Source organism: Temnothorax americanus, unplaced genomic scaffold (assembly GCF_048541705.1).
Source record: "Temnothorax americanus isolate GAGA-0224 unplaced genomic scaffold, ASM4854170v1 Scaffold20, whole genome shotgun sequence".
Taxonomy (NCBI): domain Eukaryota; kingdom Metazoa; phylum Arthropoda; class Insecta; order Hymenoptera; family Formicidae; genus Temnothorax; species Temnothorax americanus.
The window spans coordinates 3,385,343-3,407,975 of record NW_027509339.1 but is presented as its reverse complement, the minus strand read 5'-3'; the positions used below and the strand labels follow the sequence as shown (position 1 = coordinate 3,407,975).

The window sequence follows — 22,633 nt, the reverse complement described above, 5'->3', positions numbered from 1 at the left end:
CGTGATCTCTGCCTAATTTCGAGTATACTTTTTTGCTGCGAATCGTGTGATTTGCCCGAAAAATAGTGATAACTGAAGCGGAAAAATCTTGTGAGTGAACTACTGCAGAAAAAGCAGTTATTTTAATTTTTATTTATGTGATTCTTTCTAATTTATGCAAATCTGAAAATTACAATAATGATCTGCTGCTTCTTAATCAGTTCAATAATAATTTAATTCTCTCTTTCTCTCCATGCTTATATAAATATTTTTTAAGCTTTATATTTTACTAGTAAATGGTTTTGCCATTTAATTATGTTTAAATATATTGGACATAATAATTGGACTGCAATAACTTACAATTTTGAATTATAATAATTTTTATCGAGATTTTAATATACATACACAAATGTCCTAAAATCCACGAATATCTATAAATTTCGTAGCCAAAAATAAAATTATTGTAGGAGACGGAAATAATTAACGAAGTCGACCGGGAGACTCGAACTCGAGATCCTTATTCGTTCACGCGCCTAATAGCACTTAGGCTGCTACCCCACGACTGCTCCACTACTACGCTAATTTCTCCGATCTCCCATCAATACCGGCCCTACGGCCCTAAATCCCTTACATTATTAATGTCCTATTATTATGACTAATATAATTAAACATAATAAAATGACAAAACCATTTACTAGTAAAATATAATGTTTAAAAAAAATTAATATCTATAAGCATGGGGAGAAAAAGAGGATTAAATTGTAAAACTAAAACAATAATTCTTCTTAATTCTGATTGAAATAAATAATTACTGAACGGCGCTTAAAATAATAATTTAAAACAATATTATAAAAATGTATGATGCTTTAGAAATCATAATTTCTCAAAAACACGTGATCGATTTTTTGAAACTGCTTATATGCTGCATTATACAGATTTATTCAGATCTGAACAACGTTATTGAGGTGACGACTTAACTCCGCGCTGATATTCCCTGGCACGTCCGGAAGAAAAAGACCGAAACGCATCGAGCGGCATATTCAATCCCGCGATAGCGGAACGCGGATAATGCGCTGGAAAATCGGGCCTGCACCAGCACAAACTGATCGGAAAAACGTACTTCCGACTACGAAATATGAGGGTTGTTTGGGGGCATCCGATATCGTTGGTTGAGAAACAATGCAGCGTGGATGCAATAAAATAATTTTTACACGGCGCGCTATGTCAAAAATGCAACCGCATCTGCGGGGCTTATCGGATCGCAATGAAAAACGTATAAATGATGCGCGAGCTGCGAACGGATTTTGATGAGTCATGAGAAAAAAAAGTTTTGGAACTTTTTTAAAGAGATAATATGGCTCGGCAATGTGGGTCACGGCGCAGTATTATTGCCCTGGATTATCTTTTTATACACACCACGGGAGATACAGCCATTAAATTTAATATATCGCCCGCTCATGTTTCCTCTTTTTCTCTTTTTTTCCCCGTGCCAACTTATCGACTGTCGCGTCGAACTTGAGGCATGATGCTGTGAGAAAGACAAACGGGAAAAAGAAACGTTTATTAATATTTTATAATTTAGTGGTTTTAAAAAATATACGATAATTTTAATCATGTGAACAGTGTTGGAATATTAATATTAATACATAGATAGTTACAAATAGAAACGCGAACGTTTACAATACAGTAGCTCAAAAATTTATATCATTTTTAATTTAATTTTAATTTAACATTGGAAATAAAACTGTTTAAAAAATAAAGTTTCTTTTTGGTGTATAAGATGATATCTTATATCGCATCAAGGCCATCAAGCAAGTGCAAGTGCGAACAAAAATACGAACAAACAACTTGCTTCAATGAGTACGAACACTATTAGGAACGGCACTGCCAACACGGTAGCAGTTCATTCACATTCGTTCGCGCTCGCTTGCTTGGTCAATACTGTTATTCTGCAATCTCTATTATTTTTTTGTGGCGTGTAATCTGCTTGGATTACATTATCGCGGATCTATAATATTAACAAATATCGCGCTGTTTTGGCCATCGTTATACGTTCAATATAATGCCGTTCTCACCCACGAATCCCGTGGAAATAGGAGCGGATGCATTCATGCAGCATGAATGTGCAACGATGCGGCAGCTGTGAAGGATGAAGTAATGCAACGGCGATATAGCGCGGCGTGCAGCAGGATATGTGGCGGCCACGATGTGCCGTGCATACAGGTTTTCATGCGATAAGAAACCTACATTTTAGTCGTGATTGAATGCAACCGCTGCCTCGAGTTAAAGGAAACATGCGGTAGGTACCACGTACGCGTGTATACATACAAGTGTGCGTGCGTGCTGGGTAAGGTGGGTGGATGCATCTCTCGCAGGTATACACGGACGCGACTGCAGGTCTATTTGCATCTTCTCGAAAATTGGATACGCTTTACAGAGCGCGCGCGAGCTTAAAGCGTGGCCTCGGAAGCTTTCCTGGCATGCCGACGATAAAGTATTATGAGAAACGCGTCTCACGGAGCACAAATCGAATCTTGTGGTCGGTTATGAAATATATAGGGCGCATCGGAAACGCGGAATAACATACTAGGACGATATTTAACGTTTCGCACCGCTGACGGATAGCAGCACCATCCGCCGCAGTTAGAGTAAGACCCACTCGAATTTCATAACTCGTGTTATTTGACTTCCACGATTAACTACAATAAGCACAAAGAGATTTCATCCTAATAATTATATAATGTAATAATTATAATGTACCTCTTTTAATACACACATGAATAGTTAAACGATATTTCTAGTACTTTGTACTGTTAGTTGACCAGATCGCGTTGTTTTTGTCGTCTTTTCAATTTTATAATTTTTTAACGGAAACGGTTCTCGCGTTTTTTTTTTTTTTAAACATGAGCGCAAAGCCAACGAAAGTTCGCGTAGTCTGCATATAACGGCACAGTGTCAAAATGCGGTGCGTAAGATAAATAAAGAGGAAAAGGCAGGAGAAGGTAGTAGATCTCAACGGTTGGTACATTGTAGAGAAATGGAGAGGGAATTCTTTGGCGTATCCCCCTCTGTGCCGGAGAAGAAGTGGCAACGGATGAATCGGCCTCACGTACACACAGCATTGCACAGCTCTCGCTGAGTATTCCGACGCCGACTATGAAGGGAAATTTCGCCGGTTTCTTTTGACTGGAACAAGCGGTCCGTAATAGAGTTGTTGTTTCATATAGCGTATGCATTGTTTTGAGAGACGCTCTTGACGCGTACGATAAGTTCGCGGTGAAACTCTCGGTTAGGTTGACAGGCGCAAGTAAAAAAAACGCGAAAATTTCTTAATAATGTCATTTCTCATTTTTGTGCGCGGTTGCTGACAAGTGCTTTTTAAAAGGCACTTATATGCGAGAAATAGATGCGAGAAATAGAATTTCCGAACTCAATTTTATATTTTACTGATGAAAAAGGCTTCCATATATGCGGTAACAATAAATCCTTTTTCTGTCATATTTGTTTCTGTATCGTCATTATTGGATTTTGCATATTTTAAAATATGATTAAAGATTTGGAGTATTGTTTCGTCATTATATATATAATTTATTAAAGAATCTTTTCTTTTATACTATATCAAAAACGAGAGAGAGAGAGAGAGAGAGAGAGAGAGAGAGAGAGAGAGAGGCAAAGAGAAGATTATTTATTTTATTATTTGTTGTTATTATTTTCAATATAATGAAATCGGTGGCTGTTCTTATAAATATTTGCTACAAATATAATATGTATAAATAATGAATTTGTAATATAATTTTATCAAATGATATTTCGCTGAAACAGCAGATGTAATTATTCCTAGGGAAATGATAAATATACGATAAAATATACAGTTGACCTCCGTATAACACGGGAGATACGTTTTGTGTTACATGAATCCGTGTTTATACGTCATATAGATTATACATATATGGATTATGTACGCATATGAAAATACATTTACAAAATACGTTTGCAAAAAATGTAACAGTTTATTATAAAAAATGAAAAATAAATATTAAAGATGTAACAGTAAAATATTTTTTATTTCACTTTAAAACAAACAAATGTTAAAATTTATCCGTCGTGTTATACGAATTCGTGTTATATGTGGGTCTATTGTATACATCCTTTTTTAAAACAATCTTATAATTATTTTTATTTATTCCAGAATGCAACACAAGATAGGACAATTTTTATTATCACAATTAAACAAATTGAAAACAGAAATAAATTGCCATGCTCTCAATTTTTCATCGATAAATTTGCATAAATTTATTCAGCGATCGTTACTTTGCTGAAGTAAGCTCTCGATCGACTCGGTCCTTAAATCAAAGGTTTACACAAAGCTTAGGCGAGTACGGGCGCCGTACTCTGCTCAGTGTTCATACCAGTCTACAGGGGCGTATAATCATTTTACATCCGCACGGCTCCATTTTGCTAATGCTGTGCTAGTTTATGACGTAATGTATGGTAAGCTGCGCAATTATTGGCCCCCGGATCAGTCGCCGTTCTTCTTCTCGCTATACCCTCCGCAGCGGAGTGCAGATGTTTTCCAGGCTAATTCGATGCAGTTACCCAATTTTCTCGGTCAATTCTCGCATCGTATTTGTTTTACATTCCTTCCTTTTTGTGAGTAAGTATTTTTTAAATACTCTAAAGTGCATGACATTGCATCTTAACGATTCAGCACGATTATGTGATATACTAGTTTAGAATTTCATAAAATAATAAATTACCATTAACAAAAGTTAATGAACTAAATAAAATTTTTCGTAATTCACGTAATTTTGAAAAGCGTGATAGAATATTAATTGAGAGTAATGACAAATTATTGAATATAAATCAGTGTTTAATAAAAGAAAGGTTTATATGCGAGTAGAAATTGATTTATTTCACTTATGTGCATTGTACAATTCACACATGAAGTAGAAAACTGTGTTTTTTATGACTACGTGTAAACTGCATTCTTTCAACACACACATTTTATATAATAATTATATATTTTAATATAATATATTAATATAATAATTGGATAAAATTAGATCGCTTCGAAATTTATTTAAAAAACAGGAAGCTAAAAGTATACAGTTAATGAAATATCGTATGTGTTGCAAAAAATATTGTTTATTTGCTTGGTTTGTACGCGTTCGTGTTTGACGTTCGCCAGTTAATCATCAACTCGCAAGTCAATTAATGCGATTAATTCCTGCGCCAGCTAAACGCCTCTTCCTGCATGACACTTCGTCATCAGCACTCGCACTCGAAGCTTTGCGTCCTACCGGAACGCGTCGTCATTCATGCGCCCGATAGAATGGGCGCAGGAAATATGGAATTTCAGATGTCGATTTTACACGCGGCAGATTCAGTCGCGGTGTCAAAACCTATTCATGCTTACGCGTAAGCGAGCGGGATCGACTGGGGTGGTGCCGGGAGGGGTAGGGCGATTCTTCAAAAGGATTTCGCCCTGGGAAATCAAACGGAGTCTCTGAAATAAATTCACGTCCCTCGCCTGGTAGAGACCGAATTTTTTTCTTTTTTCCTTTTCTTGCTTTTTTCTTCTTTGGCGTCCAGCGAGCATGAAGCCAGTCGACAGACGTCTGATTGCACTTCGCTCGCGTTAACTTGCGAAAGAGACGTTGATTACGAAAGCCTTTAGTTTATATCTGCATTTATTGCGCTAATATATTTTTTACACAGTGATAATGTAACGAATAATTACACGATGAATCTTTGTACCGATGTATTATTTTCTATTTCATTTATTAGTTAATATCGTGTAAAAAACCATGATATTAATTAATGCGCAATATAAATACAAAGAATGATAAATATAAAGAAAAATTAATGGAAATAAATGTGCGTGTGAAAATTTTCGCTAATGTAATTTAATATTAACTAAAAATGTTTGGTATTATAAGAGATTACCCGGAAGCTCATAATAACGAACTGTACAAATTCAGTCGGACCGAACATAAAATTTATATAAGCAGAGGGAAAGCATTCTCTCTTCAATCGAATTAAGCTCTCGACAATCACGAATTTTACATTCATAAATGTTTTCGAGAACATAATCCATGCCAATGTGGAGGATTCATTGAAATGGTCTTCTACGCGTTTTATGACTCTCTGTCGGACTCGCTAGAATGCTTTTCTCAGAGTGGATTTAATAAATCTATGCCGCTAGTTTACACATTCGAGCTTAAGCTAAAAATTATATTTGACAATACTTAATATGTTAAATGCATATTAACTCGAGAAAAAAGTTTTAGTTTTTTTCAGTGTTCGCGATAATTAATATTGTATATGTACCGAATTATAATAAAATTGGATGGAATAGTTCATATCATTGACTAAAAATTAAAATAATAATTTTCTTATATTTATTATAAATTTAAGAGAACAGTTTTTTATTTTACTGATCTTAAAATTATTGTTATAAAATACTGATTATTAATTTTGTCCATAATTTTCATTGCATTGCTATTTTTGTAAAGATTTTAGTGACCCATGTTATAATAAAGAAAAGAAGTAAAGGAGAGAAATATTTGTAAAGTTTATACTTTTTAAAAGATCTACAACTGTATAGGAAAATATGAGCATGCTTCTGCGCGATCAATTAATTCTTGAAACCTTAGAACAACATGTTTCTTACTTTGAAACTACTTTACTAACGATACATCACTTGAATCATCGATCACTTGTGTTAAGAAACACTTCTGTTAAAGATTTTTTTTGCTTAAAAGTCAATATACCGCAGAATATATCGAGTTATAAATAAACTGAACAAGGTGAAGTATACAAAGTAACCCCTAAAAATTAAATATCGATATAGTGATGACATTTCGGCTTTTAAGCTCTTTAATTTTCACTTTTCTAATATTTTTTTCTAGTTCTAGTCTAAAAATTGCGTTATGCGGTATATATATCTTGGTTTAACAGATTATAATTAACTAATTATAATTACACGTGCTTTATATATCTGACAACTTTTTCTACCGAAATTGTTTAAGTAGAAAAAAACGTATGAGATCAGACGGGAAGACGTTCTTGGATATATATTTACATGAATCTTGGGGTCATCGCGCTAATCAGAGGAATAAATGTTTAACAAGGTTCCGGAATAATCTGCAAAAATAAAAATCACTCGCTTGTTAGAACTTGCAGGATCCTGAAATTTGAGGACCACTGCTGTATCACTGCGTTGACACGTTCTTAACTCACCGAGAAGTCGCCGTTGCGACGCGCGCGCACCGATACTTTCGAACTTCGGGGCTCTTAACGACGAGTATTTTTATACTGTCATAACCTCGGATAACAAGTTTCCAGTTTCGCCGAGAGCCGTATAACTATAATTCAATGTTAAAGGCTGGCGGGGGCCGTCTCTCGAGGCTCTATATCAACTTCCTGGACAGCCTAACTCCTATACCCCGCCTACCCGTCTGTACCCCCGCGCGCCGTCCGCACGCGGCGCATGTTCGGGAGAGGGCACGGTTTACCCCTTCATACATACGTAAGACATGGCCGACCACTGAGATTACGACGTTCTTTTATTTATAACGTCTCACGGTGGTGCATGTTATGGACGACACGACTGGGGATTCGACTTCGAGAAAGCGCCGCGCCGCATTGTCTTTCGCCAGTCGATACGACGAACGCGAATAAAAATATGATCAATCGTTAACGCTGTCTCGTTAACTATCCACGGAGTCGAAGCAATTGCGTATCTCAGAATTGCGTCGTTGTTTTATAGCTAGAGATTATTTTATAACTTGGTGAAGACTTTTGCATACACTTTTTTTTCGTTCTACTTAAATTTTCATAATATATATTCTATTTAAATTTAATTTTTTTGATCAATACGTAAATTTATCTTGAATATTCAAAGATATTTCTAATCGCATAAAAATAAATAAGTATTAGGCGAAAGGATAATACATGCATCAAGGGATATGTGTATCTTATATGCATACATCAAGATAATTACTGTCAATGTAGGATAAATTATCACATACCTATAACATTCTTAATCGAAGCGCCTATGGTTAAATCTTGTCTCTAGCTAGATTGGAACGTTACACAATTGAGGAGGTAGCCAGGTGATTGGGTAATTGGATCTGTCACGTTCTACCTTGTTACACAATCCGTTGGCCATTAAACAATGACAGGTTTGTATTTCTTCCGGACACCATTAAGATCGAGAAAGCGACAGTTTTCTCTTTATAAGATTCGCCCACGTTTGACCTTTTTTTTCTTGCAAAGCAATTATCGCGATCGTTCCAAAGGAAGCCGTACGTTATCGTCGCTTGTGAGCATAAGTGAGGCCGTGGTTAAAAGACGAAAGACGAAGCCCGCGTGAAGACACGCCTTCTGTACATTCGATCCGCGCTTGTAAACCATTTATTTGTCGGTGAAGATATTGCGGTACGTCAAAAAGAGATACGTGAGAGCAGTCAATTTCTCAGACTCCACGCGGCCACACCGTTACGTTGAAATGTGATCGGGCTTATCTTCATGATGTACGAGATGCAAACACTCATTACATATCCGCCGGTACGGGGAAAGGTTCACCCAGGGGGAAAAAATATACGGCATCGCTCAGAGATTCAACGTAAAAGGAAACCTCTCATTTGCAAATTGCATAAGTTTTCTGATGAAAGGTTTTCCCGTCAGATCTTTTAAGGTCGCGTTTTACAAATGGTTACATTATGTAATTGTTTGAATAAAAAGGAAAAATTTGTCAGTATTTATGTCCATATTTTTAGCGCGCATGTGGCGTTTTAATACAGTTTTCTGAATCGTTTCTTATTAACATTAATATTTTGTTGTTGGTCGTGTGGGCACAGCAAAACGGCGAACGCTTTGGAGAAACGTATAATTTATTCGTCAATACCTCTGACACGTTTTTAAAAAATAAAAATACAATGTTATCAGTCACGTGTTAACTGCACGACTTCAATATATCATACTAAATTTCAGAATAATAAATAAAGGTCAGGATTAGTCAGTTACATTTTAGCGTTAAATATGATAAGAGCCAGAATATCATACCTTCTAGCAACAAGAGTTTCACTGAAACCGCTAATGTTGTTGTTGACTTACAACAACAATGTTTACAAATTTTCCCCTAAACTTATCTCCAAAGTTGCAGCATAATTTATACAGCGCGACGTATCTTGACACAAAATTAGGTGTAACATGCAGCGCTATGAAATTACGGGATTTAGCGAAAACCGCATGTTGTAACGTTTACAGTATAAAATACGTTTATATTACAAAAAATATATAACTGTAAGTCGTCAGTTGAATAAGAGCAAAAAAAATATCAGCGCGTTTTCCAATTTTCAGATATTTTCATCGCTTTGTACGAGTTGCATGAATTTAAAAAGTCAAAAGTACCTCGTGTAATTACTTTATCAATAAGTCTGATGGTTTCGCATGAAGTAGTAACGAAGTACACGCGATTAAAATCATACGATTTGTGTAACGTGGCATTGGGATCGCTTTACTTATTTATCGGGCTCCAGTGGAGCGGCCGGCGCGGTCCGCAGACGTCGGCGAATGGCTCGAAATTCGAAGGCTTTCGAGAAAATTGCGAGCACGAGCGCCGCGAGGGAAAAAGCTCGTCTCTATGCGACCGGGTCGCGACACGAAGTAGATGCGGCGGTGAAAAATTTGTCAGGCTCAAAGGCAACAGCGGGCAAAAGTTCCACGTACTTCGGCAATTTCCTCGATACTCGGACGGATATACACGCATGGCATAGGCATCATCTATGCTCGAGATGAAACTTGAAGAAGTTTGAGACCGCGACCAAGATTGTTGGTGCGGCGTGTTAAAGCGGATGGATACTTTTGTAAATCACGAAGCGAGTGTAAAATAACAGAACGCTCGATGGCTTTAACTCTAAACACTCTAAAAAAGACAAATGTTTGCCAAACACACGATAAATATAAACTTTTGACATTGTGTAGAACTTCACTGTACTTTGCTTGTTACAAAATGCGATCTCTCTTTTTCTCTGCAGGCATAAGTTATATTACGCAATTTATAATTAATATAGGCAAAAATGCTTGAACGTATATATTTTTCGCAATTTAGTTGTTTTTGACAAATCCTTCAAAATTATCTTCAATTTTGTAACAGATTCGAATAACGCTGTAGAAAAAAAGTCTACTCGCGTGGTATCTTTTTAAGCATCTCTCGATTTATTTACTCGCAACCTCTGCAATTGCGCAGACCTGCCCATTAAGCACGCGTACGAGGGCCAGAGTAACGACTGTAATAATACAAATTCTGGACATTCTGGCCGGCTGAAACGAATTTAAGCGGATTATACGGGACGGTAACAGCGGCTGTACCGGAGTTTAAATACGGACCGAATCCTTTTTGCATCGTCGACCGACCTCGTAATATGAACATTTTACGCCACGCTTCGATTAATAATCTTTTTCGATAATGTTTTGCTGGAACGATTATATCGTTGCATTACGTGCGAATTGATTGCGTAAGTTTTTCGTCAATATTATACACTTTAATACCGCAAATTCGTAACGCGGATTTGTTGCTTGTTTGGCAACACGTGATATTCGTCCGCACCGAACGCATGGACAACAAAAGTTGTTTGTTGTAGTTATTAAAAAAAATAGTTGCTCGGTTGCATGTACATACAAAAATATTTTCTTTAGCATTTGTTATATAGACAGCTTACAATTAGAAATATAAACAGAGTCAAAATTATTTGCCAAATTCTTCGATTGCAAAAATAAAAAAAAATAAAAATGTTTATTTATAATATTCAAACTAAAATTGAAGTTATTCCGAAGAAAAACTGTGAATTGTTGTTTTTTCTGATAAATTTTGAGAAAAACTGAAATATTAAATCTAAAACGATAGGAATTTAAATCTGATTTTAAATAATTATTGTATGTTTCGTATTAATATTACTAATATAATGTTTTAAACGCGATTAATTCATCATTCGCTTAATTCACGTCGTCGCAACCAAAAATTTCGCACGTGACATCGTTATGCTTTTCAAGCGAGATTTCAAGCCGCCACATGGTAACTATATAATCATACAATGTCATTATATAGTTACGTTATAAGGTAACATCGATTCTCTTGCGAGAGAATCCTCCGCAGGTAGCCTTTAGCCCAGCTTTGTGTTGCGAGCAAGTGTAACGTCTTTTCGTTAACTATACGGTAGGCAATTTAGTAGTACGTCCAATCCTTATTACGCGAATTCGTAAGCTCGGCAGCAGAAATTAATTAAGCAGCTTGAAATTCGTTACTATCGGCGGTAATGTTAGCAGATGAGTACGTGCTGGGTGACGTTGCCGTAGACATGCTGAATTTTCAAGACAAGAGACACCGTTGCAGTTTTATTACATGCAAATTTTATTTGTATTATTATAACAAAAACATCGTTGAATTTATTTAGGTATATTTGAGTAACTTTTTTTAATGTTTTCAATTTAACCTGGAATTTGTCACGTTTATTTGTTGTCTTTAACGGGAGACGTCAGGTGATGATAAAATACCCATGCATGACAATGTGTTTTTTTTTCGCCGCTTTAATGGACGGCACAAAGAGCTGTCTTTCTCGCTCTAACGTACTTTCCAATCCGGATAATCCTTCGCAATATACGTATATACGTAATACGATGACTCTTTTATTTTTTCTTTCGCTTTTAAATTACCGGTGATTACATCCGTCGCCGCGATGGTGAGCTGAATGCTTCGTTATTACGTTTCACACACACACACACACACACACACACAATTAACAGGTTCTTGCGGTATTCGCAATTGGAATCAGTTATATTATTTGTCGAGATGTGTGTCGAGTCATACGTTCCTCCATCATGTGTTATATGTTTATATTTTGCCATTCGTCTACGTAACAAATCTCATCATAAAGACTGTAATGGATTTTTAGATTCCACAAAAGTGTCATCTTGCCGATAATATCGGAAATAAAATCGAATGTTACACGCAACCATGTTACGGAATGAACAATATAACATCAAAAATAATTTCCCTGGCAGTGACAGCAAATTCGTACCAAAACTCTGCTGATAATTTGCTGAATAAATGCACGTGACATTATATTGAGATTAAGTAGTGAAGATAGAGTGAATCAGTGAAGCATAGTGAAGGTAAACAATTTTTTATATCTAATAACATTTAAAAGATAATATTTATTATTTTCTTCAGTTAAATATTACGTTTAAAATAATTTTTTCTACTTTTCTTTATAATGCCAATTTGTCTTCATATTTTAGTCAAAATTATAATTAATTACAATAATTTGTTTCGATCATTGTATTAAAAAAAATTGTTACTTAAACAATCATTTTTGAATCGAATTTCGAGATAAATCCATAGACGCAAATAATGTATCTTTAAAGCAGAGCTTATAAAAAATAAAGACGCGTAATTATCACATATCTAAGTATTCACATTTTACAGACTCAAAAGCGTTCGTTTACTGTTCTAGACAGACTATAAACGAGATTTTTATCTAAAAGATGCGTGCATAGTAAAATTGATAATATGAAAGTGCCGGTCGTGAATTCGATGCTGAAGTAAAACCCTCTATATTTTTTGCGGCTTTTGCGACGGAGTGAATTACGAACTACACGAAACACTCGTATCGTGTAGAATATTTTTTCGTTTTGAAAGAGAGTGCGCCCGCGGTAATGGTATCGAAACGCCCGCGCGGAAACTTATTAGCAGCTGCACTTCGCGGGAAAGAAGAAGGGAAAAAAGAACGCATAGGGATAGGGGGCTGTAAATGACGATTTACGATCACACGCGAGCGTCGTAAATGCATGCGCGGGACAGTAACGTGGTCTTTTCCGTATAACGAAACGCGGCGCGAATACGTCCATCCTTTGGTATCTCGGCTGATAATAACCCTTCGCCCGCATAGGTGGGTCGTTTTCGTCCGGGCGAAAATCAAATGTAGTTGTAACTTTTGAAAACGGGTAGAGAGAGCGCCACTGCGCATTTGTAAAAAAAGTTATGCTCCCCGAGAACCCGCCTACCGAGTTTCAAGACGCCAGTCCTCTTCCGGCCGTCACATCAGGAGACACGTATTTCTTGAAAAAAACAAGGTTGGCGGCGAACACTTAAGCACTTCATGTAATATTTTTTTTATAAAAGGTACGTTTTTTCCCTTCAATTTCCTTTTTTATTATTCATTTCGATATCTTTATTTGTCTTAAAATTATGATTTTTTGAGTAGAAGATGATTTTACGAGTTGTAGTTGTAATTGCTCCATTTTTTAAATACAAATTATGTGAAAAAATTAAATTGTTTATAATTTTATGATTGATACTTCAAATTGAAGGTTTGAATTACCTCCATGAATTTTTTCAGATTTTTTGTAACATTTTAACACTAAAAAAGACCGTCAGGACGAAAACGACCCACGTATGCGGCGTAAAGGTGCCAAAAAAACCTATGCGGGCGAAGGGATAAAAATGCAAGACGGGGGGCGTATTCTAGCGGGAAATGTATGTATGCTACGCGCTAAGCTGCTCGTAAATAATAGTCGGGGAATTTCGCGGGTGCCGCAGATAAGCGAGAGCGAAGCGATCCCTCGCGCTAATTTAATCTCGCTTTATCCCGAGTGTTTTAATACTGTGTTTAAATTTAATGGACCCGGGTCATTTAATTTTTTCGGAACGAGCGCTTCCGCCTGACGATAACGCTAATACGTATTTATTAGTATGCTTTTGCCCGCGTAAGGCAATCTATAAGGAGCTAGTGTAATTAAAAGATCTTGCATGAGAATCAGACAAATCTCTGTTATACATAACTAGCTTGTAATCGAATTATATCCACCTTCATAATAGTATAATTTGCATAACAGCTTTCTAGTGAGATATGAAGAGAATCCTTTACTAATATGACATAACGTTGTACATACACTAAGAATGTAGTGTAACGCTAACATATGCTTAGATGTTCGGAAGTTTCCTTTAGATGCTTGAAGTATACATATATGTCTATATATATACATATAATTTTTCCAACAAACTGCGCGTCGATTATTTGTCGGACTTAATGTCGAGTCGATTTAATTCCGGAGAGGGAAGGGTTTTTAATTCTAACAATTACTATGTTTTAAGTTTGACAAATAATCGGCGCGCAGTTTGTTGGAAAAATTATATGTATATATATAGACATATATGTATACAGAAACTAATATAAGGCTGTCAAAGACCTAATCTTGGATCGCATGGCTTTTGATTCTAATTGATTGAGTATTAAGAAATATTTTTTATTGGATTCAAATATAACATAAAAATTAATACAATTATCAGTTTAGAAATCGATGTATGCGCAGCATATACAATTATATTTTTCTATTTCTGCAACTGTTAAAAAGCGTCATTTATAGAAATACGAAAAATGTCATTTGTGAGTTTTCTCTTGAACACGAACAGTACTCTTCTACGTTAGCGTTTACAAGACAGGAAAGAAGACAGGGTGTATCCTCGGGTGGCTTTCTCGCGCGGTGGGTTGCGGAATCGTTGCAGCGCGCACGTAAGCAGCGGCAGAACGTGTCATCGACTTACAGCCGTTGGCCGGGTCCGGGTTATGTAATATATAAAGCAGGACACGAGTTCGCGATATGAAGCCAGAAATCGTGCGCGTCAAGGCGTCTCACCGTAGAATCCACGCCCGTACCTGAAGTGATTTATGATTTATAACGGTGAACGTGCAAGATTATGGAGATTTTCTCATCGGGCGTGTATTTATCTACCGAATAGTTGGCCGCATTACGAGAATATTGATTCTTTCAGCGATTTTTATATGAATGGCATCGTATTCTTATTAAGCGCCGAGCTCCGAGCGCCTGACAATTTATGGCACGGTTATTTGCCCTTTAATTAAATGCGATCAATATCTCTGACTAAACATCAGTAACAGTCTGTGTTCGTGCGTAAGGGAAAATACAGCTGTATAATGGTCGGCTAGATTTTTTATTTCTGTACTTAATAATAATGACAGAATGAAAAAGATCTTCCTCGAAATAATATAAGTACTAAGCTTATCATTTCAGTCTAATAGAAATATTTGGATGATTAGATGGGATTAATTTTAATTCTACTTTCTACGATATTTTTTTGCCGTTGAGTTGTTGTTAGCTTTCAGTACCTACAGTTAGATTTAGCAGACTGAATTTTGTAATTAAACTCCTACAATATAATTGAATTAATTAGGATCGCAGGGAATAAAGACCGTGAGATGTTAGTTTGTAATTTCTAGGCAACTGTACGCCTGGAAATTTCGTTATGGTTAATTAAACTTCGTTGAAACAGACGTTGATGCACGTGCGCAAAATAGAATACATAATTTGCGTACGTTGTGCATCAAATTGAACAACAATGATCATATGATGTGTTATTATTTTTAGACAAACTCAGGTTATTTTTTAGGTATAATTTAAATAGTGCAAACTATGTTGATACATATAGTAAGTAAAGCATAAAATAGATTTACTTCTTATTGTTTGCTATACGTAGTTATTATATTTTCTATGAAAAACTATATATATTATGTATAAGATGGTTCCGAGAAGTGGCGACAAACTTAAAAAGCTGAGAGATCTCGTAAAATTCAATAACTTTTGTTAAGTAATGCATGTTCGGCGATATCCCTTTAAGGCGCTAAGCGTCGATTTCTATAATATAACATTGTTAACGTGGTTATGTAATGATAATGAGGTTGGAGGGCACCATTTTGGATATTTTTTACAATAAAAAATTAAAATTAAAATTGAAATGCCAGATTTTTTATTCTAATCTAATATCTTATACATATAAATTAAGCATTCAACAAAAGGCTAAAAACTAACGCCTATAAAATCTCAAGGAGACATTGCCAGATATGAATTATTTAATCAAAGTTGATCAGTTTGACTAAATTTATCATTAAAAGTATCTTGCCAGACTTTCCGGAAATATCCTTTTCGGAACCGATTTTTAATTATGCGATTATTATATTTTTATATTTAGTCTATGCCGAAACTATACTCATGTAGCTCACGAGATTTTCTTTCAAAAAATTACTGTCTTCACGCGACACGCGAGTTACCCGAGAAAATGGAAATAAGAATCGTACGTACTGTGTATGATAAATGCGTTTACGCGGCGTCTGTATATATTGCGGATTCGCAACACCGGAATTTTGTGTAACCGTGTCGGCCGGCAGCGAAACGGCTGTTTGAACTGCTACTGCTGAATTTGACCGCTTGTCAGCTACTTTCAATTACACGCTCTCCACACCGTGTTGCGAAACCTGTTTCGGCGTGAATTCAAGTGCAAAGCTATCGATTTGGCTCGGTAAAGGGATTGGCACTTGAAGAAACGGGGAAGAGAAAATGGCACTTTTCATGCCGTTTGATGCCAATATTTTCTTTCGGTTTTCATTTTTGATATAAAGAAAATTTTTTTAACATGTTTTAAACCGCTCATTCTTACCTTTTAATTTACGTCGCGATTTTTGCATGTCGTTTATGAAAATATTGATCAAAATGTTAGCATAACATGCTATAAATCGCATCTATGAATCGATTGATTTTGGACACGATACTTTTTCACGAAGGGAATATGAAAATATTAAAATATATTGAACATGAATTTTTCATGAATATTTTCATATTTCGTGTGTTTTTCATGAATCATACAATATTTATAACGCAATCTCTTTGTCCGCAACTTAATTTCAGCTTTATTTTGCAGAATTACATATACAGAAAAGAAGAATATTCTTGATTTGAAAATATCTTGAAATGTGGAAATTTTGAAATTTTATTATATTGCGTTAAACTTGAGTGAAGACATTTTATATAGTTCAATCAAGAAAAAAAGTTGAAATTCTTATAAGAAGATTATATGGATTGTATACGAGTATATAAGTTTTGATTTGACACTTTCTTTTTTCTGTGTAAAATCCGGATTGTCTGAATTTAGGTGTCAAGATATTTGCACGGTAAAAACATGCCAAAAAAGATACGGCAATCGAATTTTTATTAAAGACGAACCAATTACGAATCGATCAAAGATTCCGTCGATGTAGCTTTCTAGGACGCATTTTCGAGCAACTTGTATAAAATTGCGCATTGGATCGAATCGAAACGAGCTCCCCCGGCCCAGACTGTCTCTCTATAATTACAGAGACTAACGACGCGATTTTGTGCGTGTCGGTGAAAAGCGATGTTCCCGCTCGTGCAACTTCGCAAGATTGATTTTCTGCAATTAGAGGACGGCCTTAACGAGTTTCCGTTGAAACGGAGTACTTTTTACCGACCATACCGCGTACACCTCGCGATGACATTTCGCATGTCTTAATGGATTCTCCGAGTTTTAATATTTTAAAAAGATCGCGATCCTCTTGCTTATGTCTGGTTAATCAACGATACCTGTCGAAGAGCTGCTTGACGTGTATTATAGAGAAGAGAGCGGTTTAAGAAGAGAGGAAACTTTTTGAAGTCCGTCCTCTTTATTAAAAGCCTGTGATATTTCCTTCCGGTCATTTGATCCAGAGGCAGGGAATGTGTAATGTTCTCCTCTCAAAAGCGAGCTCATAAACGACGACAAAAAATGACGAACGACCTGAATAACAAACCGCTCAAAAAAAAGAGATAGGTATATTTAATACGTAAAGCGGATCACCATCTTTCTTTCTCGCAGTTTAAGACGCGATTTTCAGGCTAATTAAAAGCTCTCATGACTATATCGTAATCCCGGTTAATTGCACGATTACAATTACGCGCTGCACGCGACGCGCTGCGTCCGGAAGCGGATTATATTAAAAATGCGTCAAAGAGCAGCGCGAGTCATGTGTTAATTAATTCGCGGTGAACCGTTATCGTGAATTAGATTCATTCAAGCCACTCGATCGAGTTTTTTTACACTGACAATAATGAGTTACAATAGCATGCGATCTACTATTATTTCTAATCGAGAATTGCCACTGCCTTTTTGACGCTATAATATAATACACGCGTCGGTCGATTTCATTGCTTGCTTGTTTCACAAAATTTGCAACGGATTTGAATTTATACTTTGCCGAATAAGAAGTAGCGTGACGTTTGTGTCACAGGATAGAAAGTTTCATTGATACGTAGCGCATCAAATATTGAATATCTCGCGTGAGAGTATCAGTCCCAACGTTAATCGAAAGCGCTCGTTAAATTTCGCGCTGTAATTGCTGCAAATAGTTCCTAACGCTTCTCCGAATCGTTGTTTGTCGATTATGCGCTCTTACGAGAAAGCCACATGCTCGCGACTCATTCGCATATATGTCAATCAAGCCGGCGTTGAACTCACATTAGCGTTAAATTAATGCATACGCGTCACACGAATACGCGGCTGTATCTGTGCATCATCACCGATCATGCAAGCAGTATTTCCGCGCCCGTTAACAATTAATTAAATGAGAGCAATGAAATCTGCGTACAAATTGGATCGATATGCGAATGGCAAGTTAATGAAATGAATCTGACCCATTAAAGGAAAGAAATAATCCTTATAATCCATCGTGCGAACAAGAAGCTTTTTACACAAGTCCAGTTTATTTCTAATTATTCTGATTTAACACATTGTAATTACTAATAACTGGGACATATTCATAACATACAATCTTCGGTATATTAATAAATCAGCGCAATTAATGTTCAAACCACTTTTTTCTATTATCTTCTTATCTCTTAAGTGCTTAGGTGACTTGGATGCTTTATTACGTTTTATTTTTCGATGCCGTTATTAATTCATTTTTCCTGAGACTCCGTTCACTGTTTTCTTTTTCTCCAATTCTTTTTGTCCGGCATGCTGCGAAAAAGGTAGGCAACGCGCGTTATCTGTCGCGGAATATCGCGTCCGGGCTACCAGGCTAGTTGCAAAGTGGTGAAATCATGTCTCCCTTGACAAACGGCGAAACAATCGCCGCGAGTGTTTGCACGTCGCACTCAATTACGTTCTCGAGCCAATATGCGCGGATGATGCGAAGCGAGACGAGTGCTTTTGTTCCGTCTGCGCGTCTCTGTGTGTACATACGTACGCATCTCTGATACGTGCCACATTCTGCCGCGCTCTGATTGTAAGGATTGCGCCGTGTCCGTAATTATGGGGCCACCAGGTGACGATTGTACGCTATATATACTAAGTCGATACTAAGGTGCCGTCCGGCGAATACGAAGCAAACAAGTCGGCTTTTTTTTTAATTATTCAAGCTGGCGTCATGAAATGCCGCCGATGGTGGCCACGCAATCTCATAGTCCTCGCGCCGTCGTCGTCGTCGTCGTCGTTGTCGTCGTTGTTGTTGTCATGTTCATTGTCGTAGTCGTCGTCGTCGTCGTAGCACGATTAAAGCGCGTACGGGGTAAATCCTCGCACGTGTTTCCGCGCATTAGCACGTATGCCATCTCCTGGTACGTGGTCCCGAGAGCGGTGCATTCGTACCCGAGCAGCCACCACCCGCGCAATTATCCTGGATCACTGACTATGAACCGACAATTAGCGGCGCGAGCCGACTAAACGCGACCGCGATGTTTCCAAACTCGGCATCCGCGAGCTCGCCGCACAGGTATTTCCGCAAGTTGGAAGTAGTGGGACCCTGGTGCGGTTCGGTCGAACTGACATAATCTTTGCCCGCGTAATTACTTTGGATCGCTATGAGGGACAACCAGAGCTGCGCGAGTGAGCAAACGTTGCGTAACTTCGTACAATTTAACGCCAGCGCGAAAATTCCGATGCTACCGGCAGGAGACTCTGGGGAGAAGATATCTCCGCTACGATTTGTCCTTTTATTACTGGAGTGTGCATCCGATTTTACACATAATATTATTTGACTTAATGTACAGTTAAACGTTTAATTCAATAGGTCAGAAAATATAGATGTGGAAGTAATATGGATATCTCATATATTCCTGCCTTATCTCTTTCTACACACTATTGAAATTTTCATAGTGTAATTATTAGAACTGCATACATCGCATGCATTCTCCTGCAGCCGGGAAAGGATGTTAGATCGTTTTTGAGATAAACGTTACGCGAACCTAAATTCAAGTTTTGAATACGTATTGGTTTCAATTAGCGTTCGAGAGTTTTCCACGAGTATGTGTTTCTCATTAATTCGCGATTAGTAATGCAAGAGTGCGCGCGTTGATTAGAGGTAGACAATTCTGGCGAAAAAGTTCAACTTGTCGCGCGAAGGTTCTTAAAGCTGCACAATACAACGTAATGGAACGGAGATTTCTTGCAACGCTAACACGTTTGATTTTACGGAACACCTATTCTGCCAGCGATTACGTTTTTCTACGGCTCTACGCGAACGTTAATACCATAGGTGTATATTCGCGCTAACTACGAGAAGGCAAGGGAGTGCTTGATTGCAAAGATTACATGCTCCGCGGTACTGCATTAATTTTAGCGACGTGACAAGTTTTCCGCACGAGCGCGAAAATTAAGGGATTGTATCAGTTTTCATCGCTGACATTCAATTACGTAAATTAGTCTCGCAGGAGCACGTTATCTCGAGCATTCCCGCAAGAACGCGGTAAGTTTCCTCGAAGGCGAAGTCGGGCTCTCACTGGACAAGTTAGTCGTTTCCTAACGTACCGAGGATTTCGAATGAGATTGCAACGTACCTTGGCTGATCGCGATCGCCTCGATAACCAGGAGAATACCAGCGAGTACCAGCACGGCGAGCCAGCGACACAGCATTTTTAACACCTCGATCGCTCGCTGCACTACCGATCCTTGCTCGTTAACTGTTACCAGTTACTCGCTATCGAGAAGCACGATGTGCGGTCATCGATCTTTTACGTCTATTGCCGTGTCCGCGCACTGTGCAACGTCTTCACTGTGTCGTATCTTCCACAATGAAAACGGAGTTAGATTTCTTTTTGTCAAATCGAGAGTAGTGCCTTCTCGAAACAGCATAGACAAGACACTTAAGCTTTCACCGCAATAACCATACACATGTTCCGTACTTCACTATAAGCAATTTTCAACTCTTGCATGAACATTTGTGTTCCAATAAAGAAATTACATCACGATTAACACCTGGAGGGGAGATTAATCATCCACTGCAACGGCACGATTTTGTTAGAACTCAACTCTCAATTCGTGAAAGCTTTTCAAGCGTAGGACGCGAATGCCATGATATATTGATATATCAATGGTATTGTCAGAGACTATGCGCGTATCGATCATAAATCCTCGACGGTAATCCACGGTAACAAGATTTAAATGCTCACAAACGATGTTCTCCCGCGGCCGCTCTCACGCGGCCGAGGTGCACTTGCACGCGTCCCCGATGACAGCCGCGCTCACGTGGAGCTTCCGCCTGGACGAGCGTCGCGACGCGCGATCCGCGAGTGCCGTCTCAGGCGCAGCATCCTCCGGCCGGGACGCGCGCGTCGGCCGCATTCGGTCGGCAATCAGGATTCGATTCGAGTCGCGAGACTTTTTCCCCCGACTTAACTCGCGAGACTCTGCCGGACCGCGATCGTCATCGTAAGACGCCTCTGATCGTCGTCAGGCCGCGCTGTCGCCCTTCGTCGTCGCCGTCGTCGTCGTCGTCCTCCCGCGCGACGACGTTGAACCCGCATGGACCAGCCGCCGGCGCGGATGAGGCCTGCCGCTCGGCGTCGCGGCGCGAAATGATCCTGTGGGGGACACTTCGCCGCGGCGCGCTTGCGCGATGACTTTGCTGCGTTCGCCGCGGATAAAGCGCGAACCGGTTACGCGCAGACCGCTTCTCCTCTCTTCTCTCTGCTACCTTTACTATCTCTCTTCGTCTATCTCGTCGCGCGACGCCGCGGCCACTGGGGGATGACCGCTGCAAGATCGGGGGTGCATACATATATATACACACACACATACACACACACGCCCGACGTTCGTCGAGGGGTTCGTCTTGTTGTCCACCCCGCGGTTGTCTCCGACGCGTCTTCGCGAGAATTATGATGTTGTCACTGCTGACAGATCGGCGAACTTTGTCCATATTAGACGTCAGTTATTAGTAGCTGTCGTAATTCTTCTTCACCTTCGTCCTAAGTGCAGTCTGATTATATGTATAGTGCATGTCGCGAAAATTGGCATTTTTTCAGGAGACAAAAATAGTGGACGCTATATCTGAACGCTGAAGTAACATGTAGATAATATAAAAATTGCGAATGTATGTTCCACCAAAAGGATTTAATTCCTATTGAATAAGTTATTCTAAATAATCCTCGTCGCTCTTGATGAATCCAATAAATATACGTATATATTAATAGTGCACTAAAATTAGATAGAATGTCATTCGTTTTAGGCACATATGCACAGACACACGTTCTCCTCCCTTCTCTCCCTTCTCCCCCTTCTCCCCCTTTCTCCCCCTTTCTCCTTCTCTTTTTCTTTCAAAGTTGGTAATTTCGCATGCTTGCACTACGGACCATTGAACTCCAGCAAGACTCAGCAAGTATTGTCAAACTGCGGCACATTGGTAGCGACGCGTAACGTGTTCCTGTTTACAGAAAGTTATCGACGTGAATACCGTTGCCAAGTATGTACATACCGCAGGCTCGGCCTTATCGACAATAACTGCTGTTAATGTTAGTGCGCGGAGGA

General features: G+C 38.2%; 1 protein-coding gene across 1 annotated transcript in view; it reads right to left on the bottom strand.

The window, feature by feature from the left end:
- The window catches only part of Dpr1 (defective proboscis extension response 1), a 319,413-nt gene extending 297,718 nt beyond the window's left edge, over window positions 1-21,695 (bottom strand). Inside the window, exon 1 of the mRNA XM_077405921.1 lies at window positions 20,665-21,695. Coding sequence (XP_077262047.1) covers window positions 20,665-20,740 — 76 coding nt within the window. The 5' untranslated portion in view covers window positions 20,741-21,695. The remainder of the gene's footprint in view (window positions 1-20,664) is intronic.
- Window positions 21,696-22,633: the final 938 nt, after the last annotated feature.